The sequence below is a fragment of the Ambystoma mexicanum genome, chromosome 5q (assembly GCF_040938575.1).
Source record: "Ambystoma mexicanum isolate Mex_15411 chromosome 5q, UKY_AmexF1_1, whole genome shotgun sequence".
Taxonomy (NCBI): Eukaryota; Metazoa; Chordata; class Amphibia; order Caudata; family Ambystomatidae; genus Ambystoma; species Ambystoma mexicanum.
The window spans coordinates 926,907,283-926,919,572 of record NC_090933.1 but is presented as its reverse complement, the minus strand read 5'-3'; the positions used below and the strand labels follow the sequence as shown (position 1 = coordinate 926,919,572).

Below are 12,290 nucleotides of genomic sequence, written 5' to 3'. Positions count from 1 at the left end.
ATAACGCTCATCACCAGTAGCGCTTCCACAGGAAAAATGCAGTACAAAAACAAAACTGCCACTAACCCCAGATGAGAGTAGTGTGTGGTGCACATGTGTGTATGTGCTGCTTTTGTCCAATTCAACCTAAGTGAGTGATGTTGGAGTGCAGGGGGGACTCTACAAAGGTAAACAAAATGGGTTTTGTGTAATGTGATTGTCTGGATAGTGGGAGGAGTGTCGACAATAAGAGGAATAAATATCCCAAAAAGCGAGGTCATCACTGGTGTGAGAAGTTAAGTGCTCACCTGTAGTAAGAAGTTCTCGAGGCCACCTTTCTTAAATGATGGAGTTTAAACCACAAGTCCTATGGTGAAAAACAGAAGATTTGAACATATTTGCATCACAGGGAAAGCAAGAGGTTTGACAGACCCGGTGAAAACCTTTTAATGCAATGAAATCTGTGAGTGGGAATCATTATGCGTCAAGTACTTTTGCAAAAGGAAGATTCGAAAAGTGGATATAACATTTGAAAAAATTGGCCATGGAAGGGTGATCTGCGTTTGGCACATCCTTCACTGTGTAAGTGGTTGTGTTCGAAATTAACCAAAAAAGGTCCATGGACAGAGACTGAGGGCAAAAGTACTGAGTAAGGGAAGATAATGAAGGGGAAATGTAGGGTTTGAGTGGCGAGAGCAGGTCTCAGATTGAGTAATTCTATTCCACCGCTATATATTTTTTTTAATGAATATATTTAATAACATTTTATGTACATTAAACCATTAGATCAAATGCAATAACAATCAAATAATTAAATTCATCACAACCGGTATCCCAAAATCCCACCACCCCCCTCCACATGGGAAATTTTCAGGAAATATCCAAGAGACAATGGGGGTCATTACGACCCTGGCGCTAAGGGGTTAACGGCGCCGTAAAAGGCTGCGGCGCCCTTAACCCCTTAGCACCTAATTACGAGGTCCCTTTGCGGGACCCGAACTTAACGGCTGGTCTGGACCAGTCGTTAAAGTAGGGACCTGCAAAGGGACTATCAAGGTAATTACGGTACCGCAATTTGCGGTACTGTAATTACCGCCTTCCCCAGTCCCATTGAGCCCTAAATGGGAATGGAGAAGGTCCAATGTTCAATCGGGAATTACCGCCCGCCAACCTTGGAATGGGGTGGTATTTCCCCATTGAACATTGGCGGACTCGTTACAATACCGGCAGCACCCATGGTGCTAATTGCTCCATGGGTTACTGCCAGTATTGTAATGAGGGCCAATAGCATTAGACATCCAGAAATCTACCCCACACTAGATCAAACAAGTTCATCTTTTTATCTCTGCAAAGAATAATCCTCTCAAATCTTGAAACTTGTCTCAAATCCTCCACCCACTCTGAATATGATCGTCTCTCAACACATTTCCATTTCCTCAAAATGACTTTCTTAGCAGAATTCGCTGCCCTGAAAAACCAACACCTCTGTGGGTAAGTTCTTCCACCATACCGCTATAGTCTTTGGCTGACGCATGTAATTCTATTCCTAGAACCTATTCCTGAGCTATTTTTTTGAAGAGCTTATTCATTCAGATTTCCTTTGGCTGCTTCGGTGGTGAAGGACCTTAGACTCTGACAAGTGTGCACTGAAGAACGTTCTCGCTCTGTTAGGGAGAATGCAGCGCAATCAGCGTGCTCAGTAGAGAAAAATCAATGTGATCTGAACTGTTTATTATTATTTTACACACGTTTGTGGTTCAAATTCGCAGACCATTGTACAATGTGCAGTAGGTTGAAGGGGTAACTTGCCTTGACATTAGCAAACAACCGAGTTCTGCGTTGGTGAGTGTCCAATGCTTTCCTGGTTTCTATATTTAAGACCCCCTTCATTGGTGCCAGAGTGGCTTTGTTCAGGTCTATGAAGAATGAGTTGGGTTAATTTTTTCTGGGCAAGATTAACACATTCACTGGTCTGAAAATATTGTGATTGTTAATTGATTTCTCAAATAAAACGAAGAGGGATTACTATCTCACTATCATTTTTATCAAGCTATTATGGAGTAGCTTGTTGTCCATGATGAAGGTGGCATAGACGTCTAGTAGAGACAGGTTCCCAACAGCTCCTTTATTTCAAGGATAATCTGCCTCTGTGTTACATAGAGGGACGCCTGATTCTAAATGTCGCAAGAGTTGGTTTCATAACGTGAAATTCAATTGACACGGGACACTTAAAACATTTTGTTTATGCTTGGTAGATTTGAAAATGGTTTATTGATGGGGACATCTCTTGATGAAGTTGGTTGGAAAAACATTGGATTAGAGTGTGGGGTTCCCCTTTGGGTCATGCCACAATAGAAAATGAAAGTATGTTGAGCAAAGCACGAATATGGATATTAGCTTTCAATGTTTTTAGTTGCTGATTTTTGTTTCTAAACTAACCTGCGAAAGGAAGGCCCTATGTTAGGCCGAATCCTGTGCATTGCCCTTAGGGACCACTACACACAATTAAGACTACAGGTGGCAATACAAGTTTTACCTTTGGTACAAGCCTGTACTACTATGTTAAAGTGGTAGCAGTAGCGGAGCAGCCAGGCCTATCTCAAGAGTATATGAGCAGTAGCAGAGATTACACAAAGGGACCACAATTACTGTGATTCAAGCAAACACTGACTCAAAGTTTCAGGTAAAAAATATAAGTGCATTTATTTTTAAACCATTTGTTATAAACACAACACTTCTATTCATTCAAAATCACATGTAACATACACTACAACCAACCAATTCACTTTGGTACACTCTAACTCAAGGTAAGTACCCTATGTTTTAACGGACCGGTGTTGTGAAACAAAAGAAGTTACCGGGAATACACTTGCGATGACTTTTTGACAGTAATGACAGTTCGGTCTTACTAAAGAAACTCGTATCCGCGGCAAGAAATGTTACTGGGGCAAAAACACACTTAGCACCTGAGTTAACCAGAGAGAGGTGGGGGCAAAAATCATAGGCAATACTTTTGTCAAGGCAGAGAGCATCAGAGAACACTCATAGACAGAAATTCAAGAGTCAATAGGCCGGAACCAGTGTCAAATGGAACCGGGTTCCTGTTGTCAAGGGTCATACAGTCGGACAGTTCAAGATTCAACTTTGCCAGGAGTACTTAGATATTGTCAATAGAGGAAGCAAAAGTTATAAGAAGGAGGGAAAACAAGGGCAAGCCTTGGAGGCGAAGAAAAGGGGTTCACCCTAATTCTTCAAGCAGAACACAGTACCTTATTCAATGAAGAAGCTGGTGCCACGGCAGTTGTTCCTGGTAGTTTCCTGCAGACCCACGGTTCCTGGAGCATTGGTGCGAAGGAGGACGTCTGGAGGGGTCTGCACCACACAGGGATGAGGCCGGCAGCAGCGACGGTGAATAAAAGGTGCGCTCCTTAAAAACAGGAGAGGCTCTTTAGATGGCTATCCGGACCACTACAGCAGTGTGCAGCGATTTCGACCAAGAAGAGGATCCTCTGGCTGTGGAAGATGAGCTGGTTATCCCCACCAAGGGGATGGAAGACTCAAGACTGGATCTTCTCTGGTTGTCGAAGGGTAGATAGCTCAGGACCGCAGCAGGGCTTCACCGGGACGGGGTAGTTGTAGCAGCCGTCTTCTCCGCTTCTCTTCGGTTCCTTGTAGTTCCAGTGGCGACTCTTACTTCTAGCCCAAGAGACCTGCCTTTTTTACAAAAATCCCCCATTCATACAGCCTGGCTGTCAATTATGCAGCAGGGGGATTGTCCAGCCCGGACAACCACCTCAGCCAATCATGGCAAAGTGCGACTTGGGTTTCCTAGGATACCCTGTGCAGAGGGTGACTACACCCCTCCCTCACATTCAGCCCACCTAGACACCCAGGCGCCTCGAGGAGGGCTTCTTGGCAGAAGCCTGCCAAAAGACAGTGAACAAAGGAGGCAAACCTGGTTTGCCACGCAAAGTAAAACACAAGAAGGACTTTAACAAAAAAGAAATGGCGACTAAACCCGACCGGAGCCAAAATAAAAAGTATTTGGTCAAGCGGGTTTAAGTTCGAGGCTAATATAATAGCCTACAACAATACCACGTTTATATAGTATAATCGCGGTAGAAAAGTTAGGGTAGATACCACTGCCACCAGCCAAGTCTAAATGTTGAAAGAGCGAAACAATGCTCGAGGAGGTACAGATACAAAGGGCTAAGGATTAACCCTTTTGAGTACTCCATGTAAGATGGGGTGTACTGGATCTGTGGTTAAATGACTAAGTAAAGTTAATGGCAACATTACCCTTTTCTGGGGGACAGTAGTCAGCCTCAGAAATGGAGTCGGTGGGAAGCCTAAAAGACAACCCTGTGTCACTGCACTGAAGGTGCTGTGTAACACACAAAAGAAGGGGGCTACTGAAGTGGTGTACTCCTGAGTCCACAATCACCAAAGCAGAGGAAATACACATGGCAAAAACACAGGTAAGTGTGGGAAAAAGAGGCACACTCTTACCAAGTGAAAAAAATAACTCCAGAAATCCAGCAAAGCTGCTGGGGGACTCACTAGGTGAGGGAAATTAGCTATAAAATGAGAATTCTCCCTAACATCCTAGGGCTGCAGTATTATTGTAGGCAGTCCACATTTACAGAGCAGTATTTTTTGTTTGCTGTGGACTTGTTGCATCGTTCTCAAGAAGAAGCATTCCCATGTCTTTGTTTATTCCCTCAATTATAGAATATACCCCACCTTCTTCTGCTGTTAGCCTTGAGGCACCCTGTGCTGCATCGGAGGTTCATACCCAGATTTAGAACCAGTTATGTGGGAAGCGGCCCTTTCTTTCCGGGACCAATATTTCACATTCCTCCTATGCTATTTTCTCCACATTTGGCTTTGCAAGAGCTTGCTACCAGGGTACCAGGGACGTCATTTCATCAAAATGCCTGGGCTAGAGGAAGTGACATCACATGGATGTTGACCTCTGATAACCTCACAGGAAGTGGTGTCATTTGAACCCACCCCGAAGTGACATCACGGTAAGTTATGGCACACGACCTTCAGATGCGGTTAACACCTGTGTTTCCAGGCACTCTCATTTCAGCCAGATATAAGAACCGAGCAACAGAGGGAGGCGAGATTTGTCCACAATCTCACATTTGGAGAATGCCATTTTCCAGATTCGACATGGAGCATATATGTAAAACATACATAATGCAGTACTTGTAACAGGGTAACCGAAGTCTCTAACGCAGGCTACAGCGAGTGTATGAAACATCTATAGAATAATGGACACCGAAGTACCCGTTCTCTGTGGCATTGATGTGTAAAACAAGCCCAAAAAGCACTGACCTGGGGAGGCATGTGTTGTCTGTTTAACAAGGAGCAAAATGCTGCATGAGCAAGGCCTGAAAATTAAATCATTGACCAGGATTTAGTATCAACATAATTCCCTGGTTATAAATGTATCTATGAGTCAGCTACCACTACGATAGAAGAAACCTATTGTGCGGGTGTAAGCTGAGGCCATCTGTCTCTGTGTGCATTTATCTTCAAGTTATGTGACAAGCAACCACATGTTGTCCCCCACAACCCAGAGCTGAACATAACACCTGAATGTCCTAGGCTTTAAAAAAGACTGAAGAGTCATGTATCAATGGGGTGAGGTGTGTGGAGGAAGGCAGGGGGGCTGCACTTCGCTGAAGAGTGGGCCTCAATGCATCTACGATGTTCAGAGCTCTATGTGCGAGGTGCGTTATTCAATGATCCCTTCCCTGCATTCACCCCCCCCCCCCGGACCAGCCTGTGAATGAAGCTTCCACAAAGCCCTTTCCAAAAAAGGAGCTTGAGAGTGGGGAGGGGTGGGTCACTCCATGGCGCTCTAACTTCTGAGACTGTGTCCAACGCTTCATTTCTTACAGCGTTGCACCAGAGCAGTGTCCTGGTCGAGTTAGCGGTCCCTCTCAACCATTCACATTGAATGCATTCAAGGTGATCCGAGCCCAATCACTGGCAGAGCACAAAATGTGGGGCCCCCCTGCAAGCCACGCTGAGCCCAGCCCAGCTCCTTAACAAAGCACAGGGCACGCCACACCCCGGGCCGGCCAGGGCCTCCACGTATGCAAAATGTCCACGATGATTATGCTGCTGCAGGGCCATGCACTGCAACAAGTAAAAGAAGTAAATCTGTTTTTTAATCAAGGCTAAAATGTTTCACCTAGCGTAGAAAGAAGGGGGCGGTGCCTAGTCCTAAAATATAGCAGCCACCAGTGGTGGCTGGTGAGTTGTTTTCTTGCAGGGTGTAAATATTTTCCACAAATATGCGATTGCGACCGAGCATAGTGAAGGGACCTGAACTAACAAAAATGGGTCTGGGGTTGGGGGGCATCAGGGGAATTCTTCCCCACCCCATAAGAAAATGTTTTGAATAATGGGTTAAAATCGTGAATTACACAGCACACTTTCTGTGAAAATGTGGGTAGAAGGCCAGACGGTTTGGAATCAGTTTTGTAGCATGGAAAAAAATTGCAACAGATTCAAGTCACCAAAAGTTCACAAGCGCATTTCCCAATGCATTGTCATGCCGGTCCCTTCCATATATGACAGTATAAAAAACATTTTTATGCTGGCTGTGCCCATACATTTCCATGCTGGCTCCACCGGCATATGCTAGTTTGTTTATTTGTAATGCGCGCCAGGCCCACGGGTATCGGAGCAGAAGATGCAAGAAAACTTTAAGCTTAGGTTACACAGTAGTATACAGAAATGCAAATCGGGATGTGCAAGTACAAGATATACAAGTAATGGTTGGTACATACAATACTGGTGAAAAACAATACACAGGGAGAACATAATTTAAGATAGCAATCTGGGAGCTATTTACAGTGCAGGTGTAGTGGGGGTAGGGGGGAGATACATTAGTGGTCATTATCTTTAAACCAATTGATAAGATTCAGTCTGAACTTCAGGTATGTTTGGTCAGCTCTCAGGGTGGGTGGTAGGGAGATCCAAAGCACCGGGATTCCCATATAAGAACATACTCGTGTCCACTTTCAGATGTTTTTTTATAGTATCATTACTAGCATTAGTCACAAAGCTGGCTCTGCCAATATATGCCAGTACTCCTATCTAAGAAAATATTCCTGTTGGTTTGGCCATTAACAATAAGAAAACATGTCCAAACTGGTTCCAATGTAAGCTAGTCTAGACCCATAAGAACACTTATCATCCTTGCTTCATCATAGATGCTCGGTTAATAAAAAGTCATGCTACACTAAGAAACATGCAGGCTGCAACCCCAAAATGTCAGTCTAGCAAGGTAATACTACTTATTATGCTTGATTTATCAAAGATGACGAGTAGTAAATGTCATGCCACAGTAAGCAATGGCTAGACTGGCTGTAACAAAATGCCAGTCTAGCCAGGTAATGACACCTGAACTTGGCTTTGCCTGAAAATACCAGTAAAATGTGCAAAGTCAGTAAGACAGTTGTCAAAAATGCTTTATTGATCCCCAGTCTCTCAGGGCCTAACAATCCCACATACTTTCCACACACGCATACTTTTCACACACACACATGCATCTCCTCTGGCATTCATTCACCACGCAGGCATGCACCCACCCAGAACAGATACCTACTCTGACATGCTTACTCTGGCACCCACCCACCCAGAACATTTACTTTACACACTCACATTCCTACTCGCTCACCCACCGTTCACTAACCTATAAACCTATCATGTACACTCACACTGCATTCTCCACACAGGCACGTACCCATCCAGAGTATTGAAACACACCATCACATTAATACTCATTCACCCACCAGTCGCTCACTCATACACCTTCTCTTACATCCACTCTCACTGCATTACCTGCACAGGCACACACTTTTCACATTTCATCTCATTCACCCACCACTCAGTGACTGACCCATAGCACATACATACATCTGACACACACTTCACATATGCAAAATACACATTTGGGAGAGCGTCCTTGTTCCCGAATGAGCCGGGAGTAAGCCGGAGAAGGGCTGGAGCTGAACATGGCATGTGACACTTGCCACATGCCACAGTCCTCTCCAACCCCTACTGAGCGCTTCCTTCTTGCACTGCAATACTCTGCCTAGCTGTCAACCTGATGGGTGAAGACTGCAGCAGGGCACCCCGAGACGGGTGTGGTGGGCCTCCGCTACTCCAGGAGCTTCAGTTTAAATACAAGTTTTGCAGGGGTAGCAAGGGAGAACAGAGGGGTCCCTGCTGCGACCCCTGGTGACACCCAAATGATGTCCCTGCTTGCTACACTCAGGAAGGCATATAGACACAATTGCAAATCGTCCAAGCCCCTACCAATCGGACCAGAAGCTTGTCTCAACAAAGCCCCATGAATGCTCCTCTAGAGCATGCCCACTGTATTTTTACCTGACCATTAACTGTGGGGGGGGGGGGGGGGGGGGGGGTAAACATATGGCCCAGAGCCCCAGACAACCAGAGCTGCCACCCTACCCCTGTTGAGTTCTGCCTCGGTGCCCCTATGAGCTCTCCAATCCGAATCCTTGTTGGCTTCTCCAGCTGTTTAGGAGATGGGGACCTGCTCCACATATAGGATGCCACCAAAAATTGTGCTGCAGGATACCTGGCTCTCCAAACAAATCTGATGTACCCGATTTATACTCCAAGCTGCCCTTAGCCTCAAGCGTGGAGCTAGATGTGCATGCGATCAGCATGGCAGTGCAGTCAAGGTCTCCACAATCTCCTAATTATTCTTAGTTGTCTGCTTGACAATATGGCCTCACTACATTGTTTCACTTAAACCTGCATCTTCCCCCACCACCCTGCCTGTCATCTAGTGGAAATGTGAGTGGCCCTAGGGGCCCGGATATTCATGAGTCTTAATGCCAAAGGAGGCCCCAATGGCATTCCCCTCACACAATCTTTGACACCATCCCTTAGATGATTGCCATCCCCAGCACCGACATCAGGACACAAGTGATGTAATACTTGTAACGTTTCTTTCTTTCAGATTGTAGCACACAAATTGGATCTTCATAGAGAATTAACAGGATATTTCAGTGTATTCGTTCTGCAGCACCACAGCACTGGTAAGGGTGCCACATTTAGTTTCTTCTTTACTTTCATTTCCGGTCTCAAATCTTTGTAGTATTAAAGCTGTCATAGGTGGTATTTCACAGGCTGTGGGTTATTCACAGTTCATATTCTGCTTCTTATGTGTGAGAATTGCACTTATTGAAATCAGCAATTGTACGTATGCTGCCCCAAATAAGAGTCAGGGTTTGAATTCCATTCCACCAGCTTCATGGAGGGATCTTTTGTTCTAGAACACCTCTTATAATAATTCTGGACTCTTCTAAATGTTTTCTCACTTTAAGAATGTTCAGTTGCTCAAGCACTTACTACTTCTGCTCTAAAGTCCAAGTCGACCCCAATGCGCCGTGAATTCTTTTGTGTGCACAACTTGAAACGTTTGGCAGAAATCCTCTGGGCCCTCGCTTCTTTTATTATGCTTCTCAACAGGACATTGAGCACTGGGTCTTACTTCAGATGAGATTTCTCCCCTGTTAAGTAACTTGTTAATCCCTCCTCTCTGAGTTACCGTTTTAATACCTCACCCCTCATGATCTATTTTCAAGTAATGGGAAGCACGGATGCCCTGCTGCAGAGACCCACATGTACTTCATATACGGTAAATGAACCTTGTGTAGGAAGTATGCATGCAGCGGTTGATTCCAATGGAGCCTCTTTTACCGGAGTTGGCACTGCGGGGAAACACATGCTGTGTATGCTGTTAGTAGTCATTGTCACTTTTGGCATTTATTGATGTACACCAATTGTTTAATCATCATTTGACCACAGAAAAATTAGATGTTTCAATTCACTGATGGTGGTTCTTTAAATTTGCCTACTGGACATTTAGTATGGCTGCTTAAGTGATTCAATTTGGAACACTGTGATCATCAGTTGGAGTTAATCTTCTAGGCGTTGGAGTGATTGATATTTCTGCATGCAGATCATCATTAAATGGGTTTCTTTACTTTCAGTTTTGAAGAGAGTGGTTGACTTTGAGCTCCCATATGTTACTCTTCACGGCATGAATAATGGAAGCCTGACACTGGAGGTCCGAAAATGGTAAGCAAAAATATATGATCCCTGATGACCTTTGGACAAATGCTGTATATGGCAATAATTCTTATCACGGGTACAATTTATAGGGGGTTCCCAAAGATACAAAAACAATCCCATTCAACTTTCTGTTCATATGTTGCAAAACCGCTGAATGGATTGACTCCATACCTGTAAAGAGAAAAGTCTTGTTCAACTGGGGGTGCTTACTTCACATGTGCCTCTGGCTGCTCGGACTTCCTGCTTCTTTCCGCCTGGTTATGTACATAAATGAAATCCTCTGCATGTTCTGGTCAATTTTATTAGGGATACTTTGTCATACAAGAATGTGATACTTTGCTCAAAGAACCTCACAACAATGGCGAATAATTGTAACCTTTTATTTAAGTAAGTGTCTGCAACTCATTTGGGGTTCCCAAACTAGGTGTGGTCCATTCGCCGTACCTCGACCTTTAAGTGTGCTCCCAACTCCCTAGCCCAGTCTTCCCTATTTCACCACAATGGTATTAAATATGGTAGACAGCCACCAGGTTGTTCCTATTCTCTGGGTCTGTCCCCTTTCCTCAAGGAGTGCCGAAAGGCTGTTCCTTTATCTACCTCTGTCCTCCCGGAACCTCCTAAGGGACCAACCTGGATAGTCTGCTTCCTCGATCACTTCTCTCAATGGTGATTTTTCCGCTTCTCCTCACTCACTTGTCTCCTTCTCTCACACAACTCTGTTCCCTCCTCCCCCCCGATCATCCTCCTCCTCCCCCCCCAAACCTACTCTCAAAATCCCCACTCTTTTTAACTCTTTCAAAAACACATCCTCTACCTTTTCTGCCCTGATATTTACCCTCACCCCTCCCTCCGTCACAAACAATAATTGATGCCACTCTCATTTTCGCCAAACCAGCCAAAATCTCCTAAGTTTTCCTCCAACCACTCTGCACTCCTCCCTTGTGTTTTGGTCCGCTGCCGTCTCCTCTGACCTCAAACATACACAGGCCCAACTCCAGCAGGGGGGCCAGGCCCCCCCCAGAGTCAGCCTCTGCCCCCCCCCCTAGAAAGAATGCCATGTCAGTGGTGTTATACACCACTGGTAAACGAGGGAGTGGGGGTGGTTGTCACTCTATACATTCAGCAGCCACCTTAAAGACATCTTCTGTGAGGCTAAATTGCAGGAGGCCTGGCCAGGATTTGTTTTCTTGCCCTAGACAATGATTTATGCCCCACAGTCATAAAAGTAGAAATGACCAGGGAGATGGAGGACCATTTACACCTCTAAGTGAGGTAGCACACTTATTCAAGCAGGCTGCCTACAACTATTTTCTCAAACCTAAAATCACAATTTTGGTTTCTGTAATTTAAAGTATGTTTATGTTTTGTGGGAATATAGTGGTTTTTCATATCATGCTTAATGAAATGCTTAACTATATCAAACAATAAATGACAGGTAAAGTTGCTTGAAGAAGGTGCGTCAACTGACTCGGGGCTCTTGTATATTACATTCAAAGTATATATTCTGCTGCATTAACTATTTGACTATAAGTTAAAAGATTAGTAACAAAAATGTAATTCTGAAGGGGAGAGGTGTAGTAAAATCAAAAAGGGATAAATGCAAGGCTTTGAATTAAACATTACCACTTCTGTTGCTCTGCACAACATTCCATGCCATAATTCTGTAGTATATCTGTGCGATTAGAGAAGGGTTAAAGTCATTAGCCATTAGCAAATGACTTGTGGTGCTGCCACCAAAAGGTGCAGTTCAATCTCAGTTGCTGGGCCGTGTTGCATCTGCACTGGAACACAAGCAACCATATGCATGTTTAGGCCCTGTGGTCTAGCAGTTTGGGAAGGGCTTCTGGCATTAGTGACAGGGCCAAGGCTGATATGCAATCAATGGTATGGAAGGCTTTCCAGAGCAATTATGGTGGTTCTAATTGATTCAGAAACGTTTTATCTTTTAGGTACAACCAGAACGCATGCTGTGGAACACAGATAGGATGGCAATAAAATGTGAGGAGAAACACACATCCTATGGGTGTGTCTGGTCATTTACCCACCTAACGACTAGCCATGGCTATGCCAATGCCTCACCACCAAAACCTAACCTTTCTAGAACTCTTTGAGCAAGCTCTATCACAAAGTAACACCAAACGTGTTGCTGTATAGGGCCTGCCAGTGTTATATCTAAG

General features: G+C 44.6%; 1 protein-coding gene across 4 annotated transcripts in view; it reads left to right on the top strand.

The window, feature by feature from the left end:
* Positions 1-12,290, top strand: part of SNX31 (sorting nexin 31) — a 397,776-nt gene that overhangs the window by 219,470 nt on the left and 166,016 nt on the right. For all 4 annotated transcript variants that reach the window (XM_069621443.1, XM_069621442.1, XM_069621441.1 and 1 more), the window contains exons 6-7: positions 8,996-9,074; positions 10,032-10,119. In XM_069621443.1, the coding sequence (XP_069477544.1) occupies positions 8,996-9,074; positions 10,032-10,119 (167 nt within the window). The remainder of the gene's footprint in view (positions 1-8,995; positions 9,075-10,031; positions 10,120-12,290) is intronic.